Here is a 22,420-nt window from a genome sequence, read left to right on the forward strand (position 1 = left end):
ACTCCAAAAACGTACAGGGTTGTAGGTTAATTGGCTTGGTGTAAGTGTAAATTGTCCCTAGTTTGTGTAGGATAATATTAATGTGCGGGGATCACGGACTCAGTGGGCTGAAGTGCCTGTTTCCGCGCTGTATCTCCAAACAATTCGCAGTGCCTCAGTCACCACAAGAATGCTTTCTGTTGAAATAAGACACAAAATGCTGGAGTAACTCAGTAGGTCAGGCAGCAAATTAGGATAACATGGATAGATGGAGTTTTGGGTTGGGACCTTTCTTCCGACCCAACTGTTGATTACTTGCAACCACTGAGAAACTTGACTATTTAGGTATTCCAGAGCTATAACTCGTCTCTCGGAGATTTAGCAGGATAATACATGCTGGTCTCAGCATGCAGCCAGCTACTTTTATAAAATGCATTGCCACTGGCATGGACTTTTACAGTCTCGGTCAGAGCTGATTTCGATTAGCTTTGCATTTCACGTCTTCCTGGACCTTCAGTGAAAAATGACTGCAGTTAAAATTAGCGTGTTGCTGATAACAGTTTCAACCGAGCCTGACAACAGTGCTCACCTTGCAATAACATTCACATTGAGAGATGGTTAGTCATTTTAGAACGAGTGATTCGGAATGTAAAATCAACAAATCCTTTAGCTCATTGCAATGAGCTGCCGGAAAGGTCATCCTGAGATTGTTATAAACCCTTTGGCTGCAATTTGTCTTTTGCTAACATTTAAAAGGACTGCACAGTGGCTCAGCTGATAGAGCTGCTGCCTCACAGTGCCAGAGACTCGGGTTTGATTCTGACATTGGGTGCTGTCTGTGCGGAGTTTCACGTTCTCCCTGTGCCCATGAGGGCTTCCTCTGAGTGTTCCGTTTTCCCGCACATCGAAAAGATGGACGGGTTTGTAGGTTAATTGGGTTCGAAAATTACCCCGAATGTGTAGGAAGTGGGCATGAAAGTGGGATAACATAGGTGGGTGATCAATAGTCAGCATGGACTCAGTGGACCGAAGGACCTGTTTCCATGCTGGATCTCTAAACTAAACTAAACATTTTAACTTGCCACTGCACAGCCAGTTCCAGAATGTGTAAGAGCAAAGAAAGATATTCACTGATTACTGTTACAGCTACTTATTGAACAAACCAGTAATGCCTTCACCAACACATGTTAATAAAATAACTTAACTGAAGGTAGGTAAAGAGTATCACGGAATGAGAGTACCTTTTAGAACCAAATACACCAGTGGTAATACTTTTGATACATTGCTGTACCAGCCACTGCTGTTAGTAGGGAGGTGATTGTCTTCAATAAAGGTTATTTGCTTCTAGCTCTCCCTCAATTATTTGTCTTGTAAGTAGCAACACTAAACAGCTTACATGCTGAGATATTGTCATTTGAAAGGTAGAGCTCTCGAACTCGGTCTCCAGCAAAGACCGCCAACTCCTCGATGTTAGGCCGCAATGCAGACGGAGATACGATACAGAAAAAAATCGCATCTCCGTCGAGGTGAGAGATTAGAAAAAGTTTCCCCCTACCCCCTCCCCCACCCCCCACATAAACCAAACTGAAGATCACTAAAAACATACATTGAACACATACTAAAAAACAACAAAGAAGAAAGGGACAGACAGACTGTTGGCGAGGCAGCTATTGCTGGCGCCACCCGGTGGTTAGTCAGTGCGTATCAATCTTGAATGGAGAAGTGATCCACCAGAATTATCAAAGCATCGTGTGAATGTTGGAGAGATATTAGGTATAGCATAAGTGAAATACATTGTGGTCAAGCAGATTCAGAAACGGAATAACAGCTTAAAGTTATAAGTTTATAAGTCATTGGATCAGAAGTAGGCTATTTGGCTCATCGAGTCTACTCCACCATTCAATCATGGCTGGTCTCTTTCCTTCCCAACCCCATTCCTCTGCGTTCTCCCCATAACCATTGACATCTTTACAACCATATATAAGACGCTTAACAGAATTATTAAGTGTATGAATTCATTTTAATATACATATAAATAGTTGACGGGTGGTAAAAAAAGTATATTTAGATAGTTGATGGTTTGTATGTTTATTATTTGTGAAGGAGAAGCAGTATGGTGTGACTGTGATGGTATCTTTGCTCTGACTTTTGATACATTGCATCCCAGTCACTGATGGTGAGCTGGGATTTAAATGCATTCCATAAAGATTGTTTTATTGATCATCCTACCTCAGTAAAATTATTGTCTGTTGTTTGCCTCAGTAAAAAACAACACCAAAACCCTACAGACACTGCACTAGATGAGGCCCGTATCAAACTTGCCAGCAGTTGACGAGTTACTAGTTGAATTTCCTATGGTGTTGGCCAGACTGAATGAGGCAGAACATCTGTATATTAAATACGTTCCTGATTAACTTTAAAGGACAGAAGAACAGATTATAAATTCTACTGATGAAAACCATTTCTAGGTGGTTGGGGGTATGTGTCACCCTTTTGTCCTAATCATTCCACAGTCTGTTGCGGTCATATATACTCATGTTCACTCTCTTACTGACAGACTGGCTTGTCAGAGGGTTCACTCATGCAAGCAATTTGATTTGTTGACGAGTAGATTCATATATGAATAAAAAAAGATAAAGTAAATAACCTGAAAGATAATTCTTGTGATGTGGGATGCTGAAACCTTTGCCTGATTCCTCCCACTGAGGAAGCACACCATAACCTCTCTTTTCACTGACCGTTCGCTGTTGATCTGCATTTTCAATTTCAAGTTTACTTTGGTTTATTTGGTTCAGGTTTATTTCAGGTTTGAAGAAGGGTCTCAACCCGAAATGTCACCCATTCCTTCTCTCCAGAGATGCTGTCTGTTCCGCTGACTCCAGCCTTTTGTGCCGATCTCAGATTTAATTTTGCAGCTTTTTTTTTTCCTGCCTCTTTCCGATATTGGATGTTAGACCAATTGATTGAATAGCTTGAATATTGATTGAATATTGAATTGATTGAATATTGGTCCTCTTAATGAAGTAGTCGATATCTAGCACATTCTTTATAATTGGCATACTTGGGAAAACCACATAACTCCTGGGTAACCTCAGCATTTAGTGATTTGTCTCCTTTGCACTGTTTGCAGATGTCAGAGAGGGAGCCATTTCCTTTGTCCAGAACCGATCTGGTTGAAGGCCACTATGAAGAAGCTGAACCATATGACACTGTTAACATAGGTAAGTCAAAGCAAATACAAGCTTCAATTTTGCCACGGTGAGGTCTTGCTCATTTCTGATCATGAATTTACACATATAATGATTAACATCCAGAAACCAGCTTCACCTTCAAAGTATTTGAAAAGCAATTTATTGGTTGATCTCATCTACTCCGAACTATCAATATATTGGAAGCCAATCTAACCACTTTGGTGATGACTGTGGCTGTTTGAATGCACTGTAACACTGGCAGCCAGTTGGGCCTGGAGTTGAATACAAGCAGTGGCTCAGGGTTAGAGTTGCTGCCTTATCTTGACTATGGGTGCTGTCTGTACGGAGTTTGTACATTCTCCTTGTGACCTCAAAGGTTTTCTCCGGGTGCTCCGGTTTCCTCCCGAGACATACAGGTTTGTAGGTTAATTGGCGTTGGTGAAATTGTAAATTGTCCCAAGTGTGTGTAGGACAGCGTTGGTGTACGGGGTGATCGCTGCTCGGCGTGGACTCAGTAGGTCGACGGGCCTGGGTTTCCGCACTGTATCTCTAAAACTAAAACTAAAACTTAAACAATTGCACATGATCCATGGCGGGAATTTTTCAAATGGAATGGAATTGGTGGCCTACAATTCCAAAAGGCCACAAGATAAAATGAGAGGTAGGGGGCTGGTAGATGCACTTGTGGACAGGACTACTTGTGCATATCCTCATCTTGTGTCCTCACCTCACAATGGAAGCCAGAATAGGAACAGCCAGATCAGGAGCTCCATGCCATCAAATGGTCGAGTTCAGGCCTACCTCAGAATTGGAGTGGGATTGTGGCCTGAATGATGAATGGAAAAGCCGATTTATTTTTAAATTCTTTCCTCAGTCCTCCTCCAGCATGAGAAATTTATTCTGGGCTTTCCAGCACATTGTGGCACGTGTGAGTGATCTCCAATTCTCAGACAAAACAGGGGCCTCCCTTCTCCTCACCATTTGTGGCAGAGTCAGTGCATGGGTCTGGGTACCCAAGCACATACTACGCTCACAGTGAAATGGAGAATGTACAAGCTCCGTACAGACGGCACCCATATTTAGGATTGAACCCGGGTCTCCGGTGCTGTAAGGCAGCAACTCTACCACTGCATTACTGCGTCGTCCTACTAATAGTGGAGATCTTGCCAACTAACAACAGTCTTGTGGAGGGGTAAAGCTTGATGAGGTGCACAGGAATGGGTATGCTTGGAACCAGCGAACAGGCAGAGACTAATTCCAAAAGAATGGTTCCTGCCTGTTAAAAGGTTCATAAGGTTAACACTAAAATGAAGTATTGCAAAAGTAGCTATGTTAAACAGATCCTTGCTTTGTTCACCACAGATGAGGCGGAAGCGGTTAGTAGCTCCTATGAATCGTATGACGAGGAAGAGAATACCAAAGGGAAATCGATGACCCATCAGTGGCCTTCTCCAGAGGCCTCCATTGAGTTGATGAAAGATGCCCGCATCTGTGCGTTCCTTTGGCGAAAGAAATGGCTGGGGCAGTGGGCCAAACAACTGTGTGTCATCAAGGAGTGCAAGCTTCTGGTAAATTTGTCGCAGAGCTGACAATGGCAGCGTATGGTTGTGTGATATATCACAGTTTATATTGAAGCAAAAGTCAACCTATGAACGAGGAGTTAGTGAGCGATCAAATCGGCAACAGGAGTCCATGCATTCCATCTGTGGTTAGTTTGGAAAAGGCTGCAGAGTCCAGCGTGGGAAGGAGAGGATTTGTGAGTTAGGAAAAGGAATTTTAATGAAAAGGTGATATGTGAGGTGTGAGGGCCAAAATATACAAACATTCAAAAACATGTGAATACTGTAGCAGTGAAATTGTTCCCACCAAAGAAGGCAAATGGATTAATTGCCTTTAATTGTCATTCAAAGCCATTCTGTTGCCTGCTGCTGATAATAAATTGAAATAACATTTCTTTCTCTTATTCAGAGTTCATGCATCTGCTGGAAGTGATTTTTAGTTCAGGATAGGATTCTTGACTGTAGGACAGAAAGCTGTAGGACAGAAAGCTCTCTGATTTTGAGTCCCATTTCAAAGAATTGGATGAGTGAATTCATCTGTTAGGGTGACATCCAAAGGAATATTTTATTCTGATGGGAATGGCATGGAGACTTTCTGGTACTCCAAATCTATTCTGCTGTTAGGGATTCTTCAGGTAGGTCCACTTGTTCACTTAAAATGTGATTTGCCAGAAGTAAAGCGGTAACATTATGACTTGCCTCATGTGTTTTCAGCCAAGGAAGAGAGCGATGCTTCTGCTGATGTATTGAAAGTCATGCAAATGTATTAGGTTTTCTAACACAATGTTATAATTTCTGAGTTGTGTTACATTCTTACTTCCAAATGCTCTGAGGTGGCTCTCTGAAGCAAATACTTAGCATGACATAGAAAATGCCAATCATACTATTAGAAAGGCATGAGAATTAGTTGGGAGTAAGGAAAATAGCATGCTTCACCACTCGTCCCCATATCTTTTCATTCTTGTTGCAGAGAATCAGACTTGAAGTATAGGAAGGGGAAAGGGCTGGAAAATTACCGTTATTACTGTGAACTTGCATGTAGTATTGAAATTGACTGTACTATTATTACTCTGACCAATTACCACAAATCAGTGTAACTATAAAGGTACAAATTGTGTTCATTGCTTGCGCCATCTTCATTGCATTTGTTATCAAGTAATCTGGTTTAATTATTTGTTAAGGATGAATTTCATTACCATTTATTAAGATGCAACATAAAAACCAAAAAGACAATTAAAAAACAACTGATTGCATTCCTTATGGATTTTCTTTCCATCTTTCAGTGTTACAAAAGTTCAAAGGACCAGAATCCTCAGCTAGATGTGAGTCTGATTGGGTGCAGCATTGTGCATAAGGAGAAACAAGTCAAAAAGAAAGAACATACTTTGAAGATCACACCTGTCAATTCGGATGTTATTGTGCTGGGTCTCCAAAGCAAGGAACAGGCAGACCAGTGGTTAAAGGTGAGGTGAATATACCCAAGTCATTGGGCATTTTTAAAGCAGAGATTGTTAGGCTCTTGATTAGTTAGGGCATCAAATGTTTTGGGGAGAAGGCAGGAGAATGGGGTTAAGAGAGAAAAAATAGATCAGCCATGATCGAATGACAGAGTAGACTCGATGGGCTGAATGGCCTCTCACCAAAGCCACACATTTACATTTCTTCTACAAACAATGTGTACCTATTCTTCATTATTTCAACAATATGCTTCATTTGAATTTTATTTTTTAATTGGTCCCAACTACTTCAAAAATTCACAGATCAAAAACCTTTGCTTGTTAAGAGAAGCAGGATTTGGCAAGGAATACATAGAGATGCCCACAGATTAGTGTGGGTGGCTGCAGCACCAAGACCCTGATTCATTAGTGCAGATGATGACTCCCAGCACTGGTAAACCCCTGCACACTGCAGCCTTGTTGCAATTCAGCATAGTCTTTGTCAGCCACGGTTCGTTGAACTGTCACATCAAAGTCCATCCACACTTTGAATGTGCAGTACAAGGGAAAAACAATACTGAGATTTTTTTTTCCAGAGAAAGAAGAGCTACTAAAACGTAATTCAGAAAGAGCACAGAATATAATGAGAGAAAACGGGTAAATGATATAAAAACAGACAGTGATAATTTATAGATGTATGTAAAAAAAAGAGGAGCTAAGTTAAATGGTGGTCCCTTAAAGGATATATTGGTGAATTAATGATGAGAAGTAAAGGAATAACCACATTTGTAACAATAGAAAGACACAAGATGGGGAATAATTCAGCGGGTCAGGCAGCATCTCTGGACAACATGGAAAGGTGACATTTCGGGTCAGGATCCTTCCTCAGGGACCCAACCTTCTGAAGAAGGGTGCTGACCCAAAACATCACCCATCCACGTTCTCCAGCCTGCCATGCTGTTACTCCAACATTTTGTGTCTCTCTTTGATAGACCAGCATATGCAGTTCCTTGTTACTACCATCAACAAGAGATAGAGCCCAGATCTTGGAGGTTGACATGTGGAATCGATGTCAAGAGATTTGAGAAACACAATTCTGATTTTATTTGCTAATCCGGTCTAATTCTAAATGGAAGTTAGACACAGAAAGCTGGAGTAAACTCAGCTTCAGTAACTTCTTCAGTTTGAAGAAGGGGGGCCTCGACCCGAAACGTCACCCATTCCTTCTCTCCAGAGATCCTGCTGAGTTACTCCAGCTTTCTGTGTCTATCTTCAGTTTATAACAGCATCTGCAGTTCCTTCCTACACTAATTCTAAATGGACTCATATGTTATACTCAGTCTCAGCGACTGAATATGAGCTTCAGCTTGAGAAATGCTGGCAACCGTTTGAATTTTTAGGACTGTCTCCAAACGTGCAGAGAGACAAAGCACCTGTGGAGGACCACAGTACATACAATCTTCTCCCATCATAAGCGTAAGTTCAGCAACATGCCAGGCACTTATAAACATAGAAATATATCGGCAGCAATTCACATTTCAAGATAGATTGTCTCAATTAAATAAATGTTTAACCACTGTCCACCATTCTATTGTTTTAATACTTGAACACAACTGTTACGGTCCTTTGGTATTTCTTTCTTACATTGTAGGTGGTTCAAGAAATCAGCAACATTCAAGGTGAAATTTTACCTGACGGAAATTCTGGCACCAATGACCATACCCGTACTCATGGCCAAAGGGTAATTCATTACTTTCTGTCTACAGTTACCTTTCCATTTACTGTTCTTTGTTCTTTATTAAATTATCTTTGTTATGTTATTAGGAAGCCTCAAGGGTGAGTGCCGTACGAATCTTATATCTCTCTTTCCAACAGGAAATACTAAAAGTGTACCAAAATTAATATGAAACTCGGGGTGAAAAGAAGGAAGGAACTTAAAACAATCATTATCATTAGAAAGCAATAGTTTAGTTTAGTTTAGTTTAGAGATACAGAGCGGAAACAGGCCATTTGGCCCACCAGGGCCACGCTGACCAGTGATCCCCGCACATTAGCACCATCCTACATACACAGTGTACAATTTTACCAAAGCCAAATAACCTACAAACCTGTACATCTTTGGAATGTGGGTGGAAACCGAAGCACCCGGAGAAAACCCACGTAGTCACAGGGAGAACGTACAGACAGCACCCTTAGTCGGGATCGACTCAAGGTCTCTGGTGTTGTAAGGCAGCTACTCAAACGCTGCGCCACAGTGCCACCCTAATACCCACATGATTGTGATCTAGATTCAGCAAAAGATTCAGAAAACGAGAAACCACTGTCCAAGAAAGAAAAAAAAGTAGGCCAATTAGAGTCCTAGAGTCAGAGAGCACAGAAAGGGGCCTTGGCCCAACTTGTCTATGTTGATTAAGATCCCCATCTATATCAGTACTATTTGCCCACATTTAACCCATATTTCTCTGAATCTTTCCTATCCATATACCTGCTCAAATGTTGTTATTGCACCTGCCTCAACCACTTCCTCTGGCAGCTCGTTCCATATATGTACCAAACATAACATTGGTTTTGTGGTCTTGTGCATTATTTCAGCTGGATTCTTCAGAACGATATTCAGGAGCATCGGAGAGTGGGAACAGTACCGACGGTGGATCTGTCCATGAAGTTATTGAGACTAAGGATGGTAGGACATGTTTCCCCGATCAGATAAATTAACTGGATTTATTTTTGTCTGCATTGCATGGCAGCAAAGCATTAGCCAAGTGAGAACACAAGCATAATCTTATTGAGAGGCGGAATACGGCACAATGGCAGCACAGTGCAGCAGTAGAGCTGCTAACTCACAGTGCTAGAGACCCAGGTTGATCCTGACTACGGGTGTTGTCTGTGCGGAGTTTGTACGTTCTCCCTGTGACCATGTGGGTTTTCCCCGGGTGCTCCAGTTACCTCCCACGTTCCAACGATGTGCAGGTTTGTAGGTTAATTGGCTTCTGTAAATTGCCCCAGATGTGCAGGATGCAACAGTGGGATAACATGGAACTGGTGTGATCGATGGTTGGCATGGACCCAGCGGGCCAAAGGGCCTGTTCCACGCTGTATCTTTCTAAAGAAAACAAAGAACCAAAGAGTTTCTCTTGCTTCCATCCCTTTTGTTCCAAACACGTTGGGGGGAAAAAATTGTGATTTCTAAAAATACTTACGCCACATTCAATTTTATACTTTCGTCCTCTTGTTCCATGTTTAGAGTCCAAGTTAAATAGGCTACTGCCATTGATTTTATCCACACCGTTGATGATTTAAAATCCAGATCGTGTTTCCCCTCAGTCACATTTTCCTCCAATAAAAATATATAAATTCTCTAGGTTTCTCCTCCACTTGATCTGTAAACTCTACCGTCAGTTTCCCTGTCTGATTTGCTCATTGACGTCCTTTCATTGTGTGCACGCCGCTGGATTCTTGGGGTTTGTGTAATAAATGTACTGCCTGGGCACAGCCCCAACGCCAACAAACCTCATATCCCCTACGGCCCAGTGTAATATTTCCTGCCTGATATATAAGTGCTTGCAGTGAGACTTCTGACATAGAAAGCCTGTTGGTGTATTTTCAGTTTGCCGAAATAAATCTCTAGGCACCACGAGACCAATTCTCTTTTGTTAGTTTGATTGAATGTATAGCAGTAGATGATGGCTATACCTGTGGTCTAACAGATATATTTATTTAATATTAAGCAAGTGAAAGAGCAGTGTTCACTGCTAACAGGCAGCTCATTTATTATAGAAACCCACAAACATCTAAAAGCATGCACAAAATGAAAAGATGTCAATTAACAAATCAGTGTGTGAAATTTATTAGAGGTCCGGCTGGTAAATTTAAAAGAGATCATTGCCCTTAGCAAGGAGGTCAGGAAATAGGCAGCGTAGATTTAAGTTAATGGAAAGATCAGAGGAAATTGAGCAAAATGTTTTCGCTGAAGAGTGACACTAGACTCGAACTTGGTCATTAGACTTCCTTGCTTGAAGGTCAGTGAGAATGGAAACCCTCTTCACATTTGGAACGTGCCAGGAAGAGCATGGGGCGTGTCGGGTTGTGGACCAAGTGCTGGGAGCTTTGACTCTTTAGACTTCAGAGGTAAAGCGTGGACACAGGGCCTTTGACCCACCGAGTCTGCGCCGACCGGCGAGCACCCAGTACACTAGCGCTATCCTACACACTAGGGACAAATTACTATTTACAGAAGCCAATTAACCTACAAGACAGCACATTTTTAGGAAGTTGGAGGAAAGCAGAGCAACCGTATAAAACCCGCGCAGTCACAGGGAGAATGTACAAACTCCTCACAGACAGGATTGGACTCTGGTCTCTGGAGCTGTAGGGCAGCAACTCTACCGCTACACCACCATGCCGCCCAAAAGCTCTGTTCACTCAGCATGTACGTGATGGATTGAATGGTTTCCTTGTGCTCCATGGATTTCAATGACTCAGTGATTGTAGGAACAATGTTCCTGTGGAATGTCAGCCCAGCTTAGGCTGCACAAACTTCACCTCCATCACTTCAATGGCCACAGATAAGATTAATCAGAGAAGGGACGCTGTATGAAGTGACAAAGCTCAGAAAAATGTGTCTCCTTTAGAATTTAACTGCAGGGCTCCTTTCAGCAAACACCCTGGATTAGGGGGTATTTGCTACAAGGAGAGGTAGGACGAACTGAGATTGTTTACTCTGGAATGCTGGAGGTTGAGGGGAGACCTGAGGGAAGTATATAAAATTATGAGAGGCATAGATAGGGTAGACGGTAAAAAACTTTTTCCCAGGCTGCAAATGTCGAAGACTCGAGGGCATAGATTAAAGGTGAGAAGGGCAGAGTTTAAAGGAGATTTACAAGGCAAGTTTTTTAAACAAGACAGTGGTGGGTGCCTGGAACGCACTGCCAGGGATGGTGGAGGAGAGAGATATGATACTGGCGTTTAAGATGCTTTTAGATAGACTCATGGATATGCAGGGCGTAGAAGGTTGGAGAGAGAGAGGACATTATTATCATGTGTGGGTCCATTCCCATGAGTGGGGGGGAAGGACATGAGCTGATGATCAGCTCAGTGATATTCTGCCCACCGTTGTACTGCTATTTTTCAGTTTCGGGAACTTGGGCTCAATACTCATGTCGTGTGCGGTCTGTATGGAGTTTGCATGTGCTGTCAAAGTATGCGGCTTTACCCCACGTGCTCCAGTTTCTTCCCACATTGCAAAGACCTGCCAGTAGGTTAATTGGCTGCTGGCAATGATCTCTTAGCGAGGGTATGAGCCAAAAGAATCAAAGAGGACTTGATTGGCGTTTGAGAGAGAATAAATTGCAGAGCTACAGGGAAAAAAAAGAGCATGCGACTGGTGGGATTAGTTTTCTAGCAACCAAGCATCTGATGAGCTGAAACATCTCCCTCTGTATTAGAGTAAGTAATTAATCATTGACTTCCTTCACATCAACACCTGACCTTGGTCTTTATCCCCGAACTAACAATTTCTCAAAATCAGAAGGCAGGATGGGTCAATCATGGGTTGATGTCTCCAATCCCAGACCTGGCCCATGTATTTTGAATCATCACAAAGTTGTTTTACGTCCAAGTACCACGTGAACAATCAAACATTTCATACCAGTAACTTTCACTGAGAAATTCCATTACTGATTTGTTGCATAGTGCAAGTTTCTGCCTGGCTTCTGAAAAGGTGTACAGAGTTCAAGAGTGGGTATTCATCATACGCACCGGATGTGAACCGCAACAGGAAAGTTGGTACTCGCTGTAGCTTTGCAGACAGGTTAGACACAACAAATACAGCAAGAATTTACAATACATGATTGGAGACACAAGGAATTGCAGATGCTGGCTTATAAAGAAAGGCACAAAGTGCTGGAGTAACTCAGCAGGTCAGGCTATGAAGAACATCATAATAAAGGTTTACAGTAAATTATTAGTTACTCTGAGTAAACCAGACCGCTATATTGCAAAAATCAAAGTACATCGAGAACCAAAGTAATGCAAACTCCGTAGAGGTTCTGTGCTGAGGTAGGGTTTCAGTTTAGTTTATTGTCACGTGTACCGAGGTACAGTGAGAAGCTTTTTGTTGCGTGCTATCACAAACCATCTTGTGGTTTGGGATGAGTGGGCTGGTTCAAGAGCTTGATCGTTGATGGGAAGAATCTGTTCTTGAACCTGGAGGCAGCGGTTCTCAGCTGAAGAAGACACAAAGTGCTGGAGTAACTCAGCGGGTCAGGCAGCAGCTCTGAAGAACCTGGATAGGTGATGTTTCAGGTTGTCCCTTCTTCAGACTGATTGTAGCAGTGGGGGGAGGGAGGGGGAGAGAAAACTGAAAGGGAGGAGGGCAGGTAATAGGTTGTTACAGGTGAGGAGGGTTTTTTGATCGGCAGATGGTTTGACAAATGCAAGAGATGAAAAGACAGAAGTGTTGCAAATTGTAAAGCTGGAGGAAGGGATGTAGGTGAAGGGGAGGGGAGAAGAGAAGAGAAGAGAAATGGCTGCATAGGGGAAAGGGTGGGGTGGCGGGGAGTAAGGGGGTATATGAGGGAAGAAGGGAGAGGGGGAGGGTTATGTAGCTACATAAAATTGAAGAATATTCATACCATTGTGTTGTAAGTTACCCGTGGAATATAAGGTTTTGTTCCTCCAGTGTGTTTGTGGCCTCACTCTTGCAGTAGAGGAGGCCCAGGATAGAAAGGTCAGTTCCTTCTTCTCAAAGGTACTCAGGCTCCTGTACCTTGTTCCCAATGGTAGCCATGGTAAGGAGAAGAGAGCATGGCCAGGGTGCTGTGATGATATTAGCTGCCCATTTGAAGCATCACTTCCTGTATTTCTCTTCGATAGTGGGGGAGGTCAGTTCCTGTGATGGACCACAAACAGGCACTGGTCCAGATGCCGTTGGCAATGTTTCAGATGAAGCTCATCCCCATCCACAACACGTGTTCCACATCCTGCCTGATTCAGAAGTCGGACCAATATTTCATTCACTATTCTTTGCAGTGCACTCTTCCATCATGTCTGTTAATAGAATCGCATGTTAAAATAATTTTTTATATACTTGAGGCAGAAATAAAGAACTCTTGGAGAGATCCAAAAATAGAGGGGAGTAATTGAGCTCATTGTAATAAGTTACCTATTTAGCAGAGATATCCCATTACAGGCACCTTGCGTTTTACATGTGCTTGATTTATGCGTTTTTAGAAGAACGTATAAATTGCTATTGAAGTTTAATTAACGCGCTCCTATTTTTGGAATAACGCACTCAAATTTATGACTGGCAACGTTGTCACGTAGTCACCTGGCATATGTTTGGTTTACGTGCTTTTTGATTTACTCTCCGCTTTTCAAGCGGGTAACTCCCACATAAAACGTAAGATGTCTAGTTAATTGTGTTACTCTTTTCAAATCTTTCCTTTTCATTTTCTTTATTCAGCGCTGCCTTCTACATGCCGGCAGTTTGAACTATTTTTTTCTTATCACACCTGTGGTTCTTCTAATGATCTTAAATCAATGTTTACTGTGGCACTCCAAATGCTTTTATTTAATATTTCTTTGAGATAACTTCCCGTAAACCATTTTTGTTTATGCGGTTCATGATTATGAATCCATCGGAAACTTTTATTAATTGTATAACCTTGTCCTGAAATGTTAGTGCAAAGTTAAGGGCTTGTCCCACTTAGGCGATTTTAAGGCGACTGCCGGCGACTAGGCTGTCACCGACAGTTCGCCGGGGTGTCGCGGGCATGATCGGGAGGAGTCTTCCAAAGATCATAGTGGATCTCGGCGCGTCGCCGAGAAATCAAACGGTTTGAAATCTCTTGGCGACAGCTGGCTTATCACCAGGCATCGTAGCTTATTGCGGGCGCTGTCACATGCTGTCCCCAGGTTTGATTGGTTCTTTAGAAGCACATAATATTAAAATAAGTAAAGTCATTTCAAAATACCATAAAATGCTTGTGTTTAACCAATTTATTTACCGTCATGACATTTGACAGGTAGATTGGAGGCGACAGTTTGACGGTCAGGTAAGCGTGGGAATTTTCGCGATGTTTTTGGCCTCAGCCATTACATTTAAAGTGGGCTCCAAACCCAGATATTCAACCCAGAAACCAGATATGCATCTCCCTTTCATTTTCAAAGAATGCCCACACACTTTTCACAAAAATCCACTGAACCACTTTTACAATTAATTTGTTTAATACAGCTATTAGTAAACTGGAAGTAAATCCTGTTTATTCCTTGTTACAGTGAAGCTTGGTTTTTAAGTAACCCATACAAGGTGTTATAGTTCAAAACTCTCAAGTACTTACCGACTTGTCAGTGATTTCAGCGAAAACCAAGACGCCGGAGAAGCATTGACAGCGTGGGCATTTTCGCGATGTTTCAGAAGACGGTGTAATCTCGACCTGACTCGGCATTGTCGTGGTCATTGTCGTCGGGTAAAAGAAAAGTTCGGTGATCTGCTACGACTTTGACAGTCGCCTGCAGTCGCCAAAAAGATCGCCTAATTAGGACAGGCCCTTAAATCCTGATACTCCAGCCTGTGGAACAATTCATGGACATTTTGCTGATACAACATTATGGAAAATCTTTGGACCTCTCAATTTTATGTAGATGTTTGTAGTTCTTAGTTTAGTTTAGTTTATTGGCACATGGACCGAGGTACAGTGACAAGCTTTTGTTGCTTGCTAACCAGTCAGCAGAAAGGCTATACAAGATTACAATCGAGGCATCCACAGCGTACAGATACATGATAAAAGGAATGTTTAGTGCAAGATAAAGTCCAGTAAAGTCTAATTAAAGATAGTCCACAGATCTCCAATAAGGTAGATGATAGGTTAGGACCATTCTCTAGTTCTTGATCTGATGGTTCTGTTGCCTGATAACAGCTGGGAAGAAACATTTTCATACATCTATACCTCTTGTCTGATAAGAGAGGGGAGGAGGGAGTAACCGGGGTGAGACTCATCCTTGATTATGCTGCTGGCCTTGCTGAGGCAGCGTGAAATATAAAAAGTTAAAATAATACGGAGAATTTTACTTAAGCATCGTCATCAGGTGTAAGAAGATGATTCTAGATGACCAGCCATGATCATATTAAATGGCAGTGCTGGCTCGAAGGGCCAAATGGCCTACTCCTGCACCTACTTTCTATGTTTCTACGTTTAAGAGGGCCTCTCGAGACCATACCATCCTGTATCAGCGACTGTAGATTGTGATCTCTGATACTGAAGATTCCGAGTGACTAACGTGTGGTTCAAAGCCAATCCAGTAATGTTTCGCTGAGATGGTATAACTTTGTGTCATTTTCTCAACTTGCATTAAATTTTGTCCCACTGTTTGAAAAATAACCAATTTGGCATAAACACTGTTTTTTTGCATTTTCGAAAGAATGACATTTCATTAGTGTTGCAGAACATTCCAGAGCAAGAAAGAAAAGTAACAAAGGAACCGACGAGCACACTAATCAGAGCGATAGCTCATTTCAACTTTCGCGTCACCTTCAGTGTTTCAACATTGTTTACAAATTCCACCCTAAAGCAACTAATTAGGAACACAGTGTCTCATTGTTCGGTAATCTTTATTCAAGTGTGTTCTCAGTGCGAAAATCGATGTTTAGATTTTGGGGATTTTTAGGTAAGCTGTTCCACTACAGCTACAAACACTAGCAGCAACCCAATGAAGTTGAAAATGCTGAAAGGTGTTCATAGAGTCATACAACATGGAAACAGGGCCTTTGGTCCAAGTTGTCCACACCGACCAACATGTCCCTTCTCCACCAGTCCCATTTGCTTGCATTTGGCCCATATCCCTCTAGGCCTATCCTATCCTGTGCCTATCTAATTGCTTCTGAAACATTGCAATAGTCCGTTCCTCAACTCCAAAGACGTACAGGTATGTAGGTTAATTGGCTGGGTAAATGTAAAAATTGTCCCTAGTGGGTGTAGGATAGTGTTAATGTACTGGGATCACTGGGCGGCACGGACTTGGTGGGCCGAAAAGGCCTGTTTCCGGCTGTATATATATGATATGATATGATATACCTTATCCAGCAGCTCCTTAAACCTTTGCCCTCTTAAACTATGTTCCATCGACAAAAGCAGGACAAATCCACCATATTTATTTTTCATCTTGGGGCAGGCTGTACGGAGAGAGGATGAGTTGTTTCCGTTCCAGTTTTGCATCATTTGAGCTTGTTAATGAGGTCCATGTGGGCATGTCAGAGGATATTTTGTCAGGTGGTGCATTCTTTCCGCTACTTTTGGGGGGCATTTCTGAGATCCTGATGACCACCCGCACAAGGTGACACTAACCTGGGCATTTTCTTTCTTGGCTAGTGAAAAAGAAATCAAGCATCGGGGATCTCAAAACAGCGGGTCTCAAGCTGAGTAGTTTTATGAATCTCGGGAAAAAGAAACCCATATCTGTGGAAATTCCAATTAACAACAAGAAGAATGTTCAAGCCTCAGGTAAGATTGTTGCGGATCCTCTGGGATGTAGTGACGCTGCCACCTGGTGGCACTTTATTTTAATTTATTATCAGGAGAAACCCAGACATGGAGCTTTGAGCATCTATCATTGTTGAATGCCTTGGATGGAAGAGGACAAGAGGTTCAGATTTAGATGAGTTTATTCTCATATACACCAGGATACAATGAAATTCCATGTTTGCATGAGGCTCACAGAGTAAACAGTATATCGTAATATGGCAATATATACAACAGCGAATGCAAAACAACAAAATGGTGCAAAGATTGTAGTGCAACCTGAAGTAGTGCAAATACAACAATTAAAGCACAATAACAGAATAACTGAAAAGGTGGTGTTAAGAGTAAGAGTACACAGTAGCACCTCCGAGAAAAGGGGCAAAAGAGATAATATTTTTCAGGAGTCTGAAAGCAGTGGGGAAGAAGCTGTTCTTAAGCCTGAACATCTGGGCTTTCAAGCTCCCGTATCTTCTTCAGAAGCTAGAGAGAAATGGGAATGGCCAGGGTGGCAGGCATCACTGATGGTACTTCCAGCCTTGCTCATACAATGGATCATGAAGATGGACTGGATGGAAGGAAGTGACGAGCCTGTGATGGACTGGACTGTGTTCACCACTCTCTGCAGGTTCAGGCAGAGGAGAGCATAGTTGTCATAGCAGGCTGAGATGCACCCCATCCAGATACTCTCTGTAACACATCCATTGAAGTTCATGGGTATCCTTGTGGCTATGCCGAAGTTTCTGAGAAAGTAAGAAAGGAAATGTGCTGGCACACTTTCTTGGTCAGTTTACCAGTGCAAAGGGACCAGGTTAAGTTGTTCAATTGATTTCTCACATTTTTGTCTATTGAGAGCCCAAGGGTGTGCAGTTCAGAGACTAAAATGAGTTGACTCTCCTTCGGAGGTCGAAGCTGTCTTGTTTCCGTTCCAGATCAGTGCGATCAGAAGATGCTGTTGAGAGCAATGTAGAGCCCACAGACTTTACCACAGATCGGGCTGTTAGAGGAGCAGGCACAACAGCATGCTCGGGTCTGTTTGCTCCCACAGAGGAACTCGAGATTTTCAGTGCTGCTTCTCCATTTTGTGCAGTTTTGAACCAAGAATCCCATGAGTCAGTGGGGATGTAACAGTTTCAAGGAGACCTTGAGAACGTCCTTGAATCACTTCTTCTGCCCCACTTGGTGATTTTGTGTTGTGACAGAGTGCAGAACAAAATGTCTCCTTTGAGTGTGTGGTGGTAGACATGTGACAAATAGAATGGCAGTATTAAAATCATTTCACGTTTGGTCTAAAATGCTGAACGGATCATGATGTAGGACAGATAAAATTAGAAAATACTGAAAATAATGATTTAGTTCCTTCTATGGACTATGTACTTCCTGCACCAAAGATATGAACTGACCTAAACCAAGAACAGGCAACAATATCAAGATCTATAATCCCCACTATTAATTCCCAGTAACTTACTTTCCCAGATATTTTTATGGTCTGAGCAAGGGCAAATATCTGGCTAGGAATGGAGATGAAAGATTAGAAGGATAAACACGGACATAATTAACATGATGATAATTCACTGAGTATAGAAACCAGGAACTGCAGATGCTGGTTTACACAAAAGGACACAATGTGCCGGAGTAACTCCGTGGTCCAGGCATGGGTCTTCAGAAGGGTCGCGACCCGAAACGCCACCTATCCATCTTCTCCAGAGATGCTGCCTGACCTGCTGAAATATTCCACTAAGTATTTAATTAACTTTCCTTGTCTGTAACTTTAATTCCAATTCCTAACCAGAACTTCATTCTAATTTGCGTGTTAAAAATATAGTATTAAGCTAGATGGGCGTGGACCCTTTGGGTCCAAACCTCTCCTGCGGGCCCAGCAAACCCTGTTGGGTCGAAACCTCTCCTGCGGGCCCGGCAACCCTCCGCCCAAACCTCTCCTGCGGGCAACCCTCCCCAACTGACGACCTGTGGACCTGTTGCCGGCCGGGGAGGTCTCCCCCCGGGGCCACGGGGCAGGCAAGGGGCGAGAGGAAAGGGGAGAGGGAGCCACTCACCCTGGCCGCATGTTGCCATCACCATGGCCGGAACAAGCCGTGGACCCGTTGGAGGGAAATCTCTCCTGCAGCTGCAGCTCGACGGCAACGGCCATCTTCTTTGACCCTCTGCCGCCGCGCTGCACCATGGGAGGAAGGTCAGGCGCAGGGCACGCCAGGACGGGCGCCGGTCCTCCTGGCGGGGGGGGGTGTGCATTTATTCAAGTTTATTAAGTTGATTGCTTTTAAAATGTAACAAAATATGATCAATTGAGACGGCAGGGGAACGGTGAGTAGGGTGGGCCTAAAATTGTTGTGCTATCGTGTACCGTTTTGGCTGTATTTCGGGAACAAACTGATATACTATCAAATATACCAATATACAAGATGAGAGTTTTAGTAATATACATATATATATAGATGTATAATACATTTTTAAAATGTATTATGTGAAAGAAAACAGGATTATTATGATTAAATGAACAGTGATGAGAGCAGAGGGGAGAAGAGAGAATCTTCACTAAATAAATATTTAATGCCAAATCGTAGGTGAGGTCGTCTTGGAATGGGAAGTCCAGATGGCAAAAGCACTGATCCAGTGAGGAAAATAAACAAAAAAGAAAGATTGCCCGCATGGGTATTAAGGAGCTGATGATTCTGTTTTTCCTCTCCTTATCTTTTCTCGCACCTTAAAGTGGGTGTAAAGTAAGATTGTGAGGTCAGCATAAAGTGCCTAATAATAAAATTAGTGAACGTTCATACTAGGAAAATAACTAACTCTGCAGAATTTAGGCAAAGCTAGGGAAGATAAATGGCAAAGTCAGTGCTAACTGCACACAAAACAGGGCTGTTGGAGGGATTAATTACTGTGGCATCATTGTTTATTTACATTGGGTGAATGATGTCTACAGATTTGCATTCTTCTTTTTGACAGGATATTTGAATGTGTTTATGAACAGCCAATGGCGCACACGTTGGTGTCAAGTTAAAAATGGACTTATTTATTTCTACCAAGACAAGAGCAAAAACAAATCAGTTCAACATCCTCTGAGCCTGGAAGGTTGTGAGGTTATCCCTGACTCTACACCAGAACATTTATATTCGTTCCGCATTGTGCAAGACGGCGAGGAAATAGCTTCTCTGGAGGTAACTTTAACTCTGTCCAGTTGTGAGTGTTGTCAGTCCAATTCAAAGTGGTTTATAGAATCATTGCATATTTACAAAGCAGAAGAAGACCATTTAGTCCATCATGTTTTTCCCAGTCCAAAACAAGTTCACCAGATTGGAAGCTCTACAAATGAAAGTACTGTTTGACAAGTATAAGAGAAGAAATTGTTCCTCAGTATTAATTGGGCAACCCCTTACTCTGAAACTATCTCCTCTCGATCTCGATACTTTAAATAAGGGAAATGTTCTCTCAGCATCAAGCTCATCAGTTTCCCTCAGAACCTTGAGAGGCACAATGAGATCACTTGCCATTCCTCCTAATTCCAAGCCGTATAGGTCCACTTTGCTCAATCTTTATATGTCAATCCTTTCATCCAGGATTCAATCTACTGAATCCTCTGCATTACTTCCAGTGCAAGAATATCCTTCTTCGACTGTGCTGGCCGAAATGCTACGTCATCCAAGAAGTTGTGTCATCAACATCTTTAAGTTGTAGCAAAATCAACATCTTTAGGTTGCAGCAAAACCTCGCTACTTTTAGACACCCTTATAATGAAGGCCACCATTCTAATGGCCACACTCACAAGGCGTGGGTGTAGCTGGAAATGCCAGCATTTATTGTCCATCCCTAAAGGCCCTGAATTGAGGAGGCATTTGAGTCAACCGTATTGATGAGTCTGGAGTTACGTAGGGGCCACTTTTGCTAAAAAGGCAGATTTGCTTCTCAGAGAGGCATTCCCAGATTGATATTTCGAAAAATGCCGCAGCTTACCATCAATAAGAGTAGAGTTTATTTTGTATTTGATTTACTTAATTTTTTAGACTTTAGACTTTAGAGATACAGCACGGAAATATGCCCACCAGTCAACTAAGTCCTCGCCAGCCAGCGATCAGCCCATAAACAAGCATCAGCCTACACACTAGGGACAAGTTTTATAATTTTACCAAAGCCAATTAACCTACAAACCAGAGTGAGGGACGAAACCAGAGCCCCCAGAGAAAACAAACGTGGCTGCTGGGTGACCGTGCAAACTCTGTACAGACAGCACCCGTAGTCAGGATCGAACCTGGGTCTCAATTCAAATTCCTTGAATTTAAATTCAGGTTGCGGTGAAATTGACTTACATCTCTGGATCAGTTTGCTCGAGCTCTGACTGATAATCCACTCATTTGTATGCTGGCAAATCTTTTGTTGTTCATCTTTATTACGACTCCATGTGAAGGATCTATATCGAAGATGTCAGACTGTAGGTGTTGATGATAGAGCATTACTTATTAATATCCGTCCGCACTGTTGTTTCTATGCATGATCATTTATTATACTTTGAAGATAATCAACCGGTAAAAGTACTGGTAAGATAGATATGAGACTACAAAGAAAGCAATGTTCATAATAGAAATTGTGCCCAACGCTTACAAACACCAGAATTCTGATCAATTCATGATGTTAAAGAAAAGCAGAGCTTCTGCAACACATGTGCATGCTCCCTGGGTCAGGCTAATGCAGAAGGGATACTTAGATTTGACCCACAATATATCCTAAAGTCCACATTCTTGTACTTGCCGTGCAACGTAGTCCTGAAGAGGTCATAATGAAGAGAGACCGGACAAAATGTGAAACAGAAGGAAATCAGACATGATGAAAACTCTCATTTCTTTTTGTAGGCCAAGTCTTCGGAAGAGATGGGTTACTGGCTGGGCCTTCTGCTGGCAGAATCGGGATCCAAGACTGACCCTGAAGAGTTTGCGTATGACTATGTAGATGCTGACCGTGTGTCGTGTATAGTGCATGCAGCTAAACAATCCTTATAGTAAGTGAAATGTTCTGTTTGGGAACATGGTGGTTTTGCAAAACATACACTGTCTATTGGATACCACCTTATGAAGAGTTAAGAATCCACCGAACTGTCTTCTGGGGCTGTTATTGTTCTAGAAGGAGGGCGGCACGGTGGTGCAGCGGTAGAGTTGCTGCCTTACAGTGCTTGCAGCACCGGAGACCCGGATTCAATCCTGACTACGGGTGCTGTCTGTGCGGAGTTTGTACGTTCTCCCCATGACCGTGTGGGTTTTCTCCGAGATCTTCGGTTTCCTCCCACACCCCAAAGACTTACCGGTTTGTAGGTTAATTGGCTGGTATAATGTGTAAATTGTCCCTAGTGTGTTTCGGATAGTGTTAATGTGGTCGGTGCAGACTCGGTAGGCCAAAGGGCCTCATTCCTCGCTGTATCTCTACACTAAACTAAACGAAACTAAAGTTCTGTGCATTTTGACTCTGTTGCCAATATTTTACTTAATGCAGGTACCATCATCTGAGATAAGATTAAGAGACTTCTGAATTAGAACATAAGAAATAGCAGCAGGATTGAGCCAAAGAGACCCTCACCCACTCTGCAGTTCAGTATTGTAGCTCATCCACCACGTCACACCCACATTCCCATCTCAAGACCTTTAAAGCGTTTCTAAAGCAACAATTTCCCATGTTGATGGGTGGGTGGACAATACCAGTTGGGTACTACCTATCAGGAGCATTTACCCCAT

At 42.5% G+C, this 22,420-nt stretch overlaps 1 protein-coding gene across 4 annotated transcripts in view; it reads left to right on the forward strand.

The window, feature by feature from the left end:
• afap1l2 (actin filament associated protein 1-like 2) overlaps positions 1 to 22,420 on the forward strand; it is a 187,564-nt gene that overhangs the window by 148,896 nt on the left and 16,248 nt on the right. For all 4 annotated transcript variants that reach the window (XM_078413461.1, XM_078413459.1, XM_078413458.1 and 1 more), the window contains exons 5-12: positions 3,110 to 3,200; positions 4,533 to 4,738; positions 6,013 to 6,192; positions 7,817 to 7,906; positions 8,758 to 8,848; positions 16,533 to 16,664; positions 19,650 to 19,861; positions 21,548 to 21,693. In XM_078413461.1, the coding sequence (XP_078269587.1) occupies positions 3,110 to 3,200; positions 4,533 to 4,738; positions 6,013 to 6,192; positions 7,817 to 7,906; positions 8,758 to 8,848; positions 16,533 to 16,664; positions 19,650 to 19,861; positions 21,548 to 21,693 (1,148 nt within the window). The remainder of the gene's footprint in view (positions 1 to 3,109; positions 3,201 to 4,532; positions 4,739 to 6,012; positions 6,193 to 7,816; positions 7,907 to 8,757; positions 8,849 to 16,532; positions 16,665 to 19,649; positions 19,862 to 21,547; positions 21,694 to 22,420) is intronic.

This window comes from Rhinoraja longicauda, chromosome 16 (assembly GCF_053455715.1).
Source record: "Rhinoraja longicauda isolate Sanriku21f chromosome 16, sRhiLon1.1, whole genome shotgun sequence".
NCBI classification, from domain to species: domain Eukaryota; kingdom Metazoa; phylum Chordata; class Chondrichthyes; order Rajiformes; family Arhynchobatidae; genus Rhinoraja; species Rhinoraja longicauda.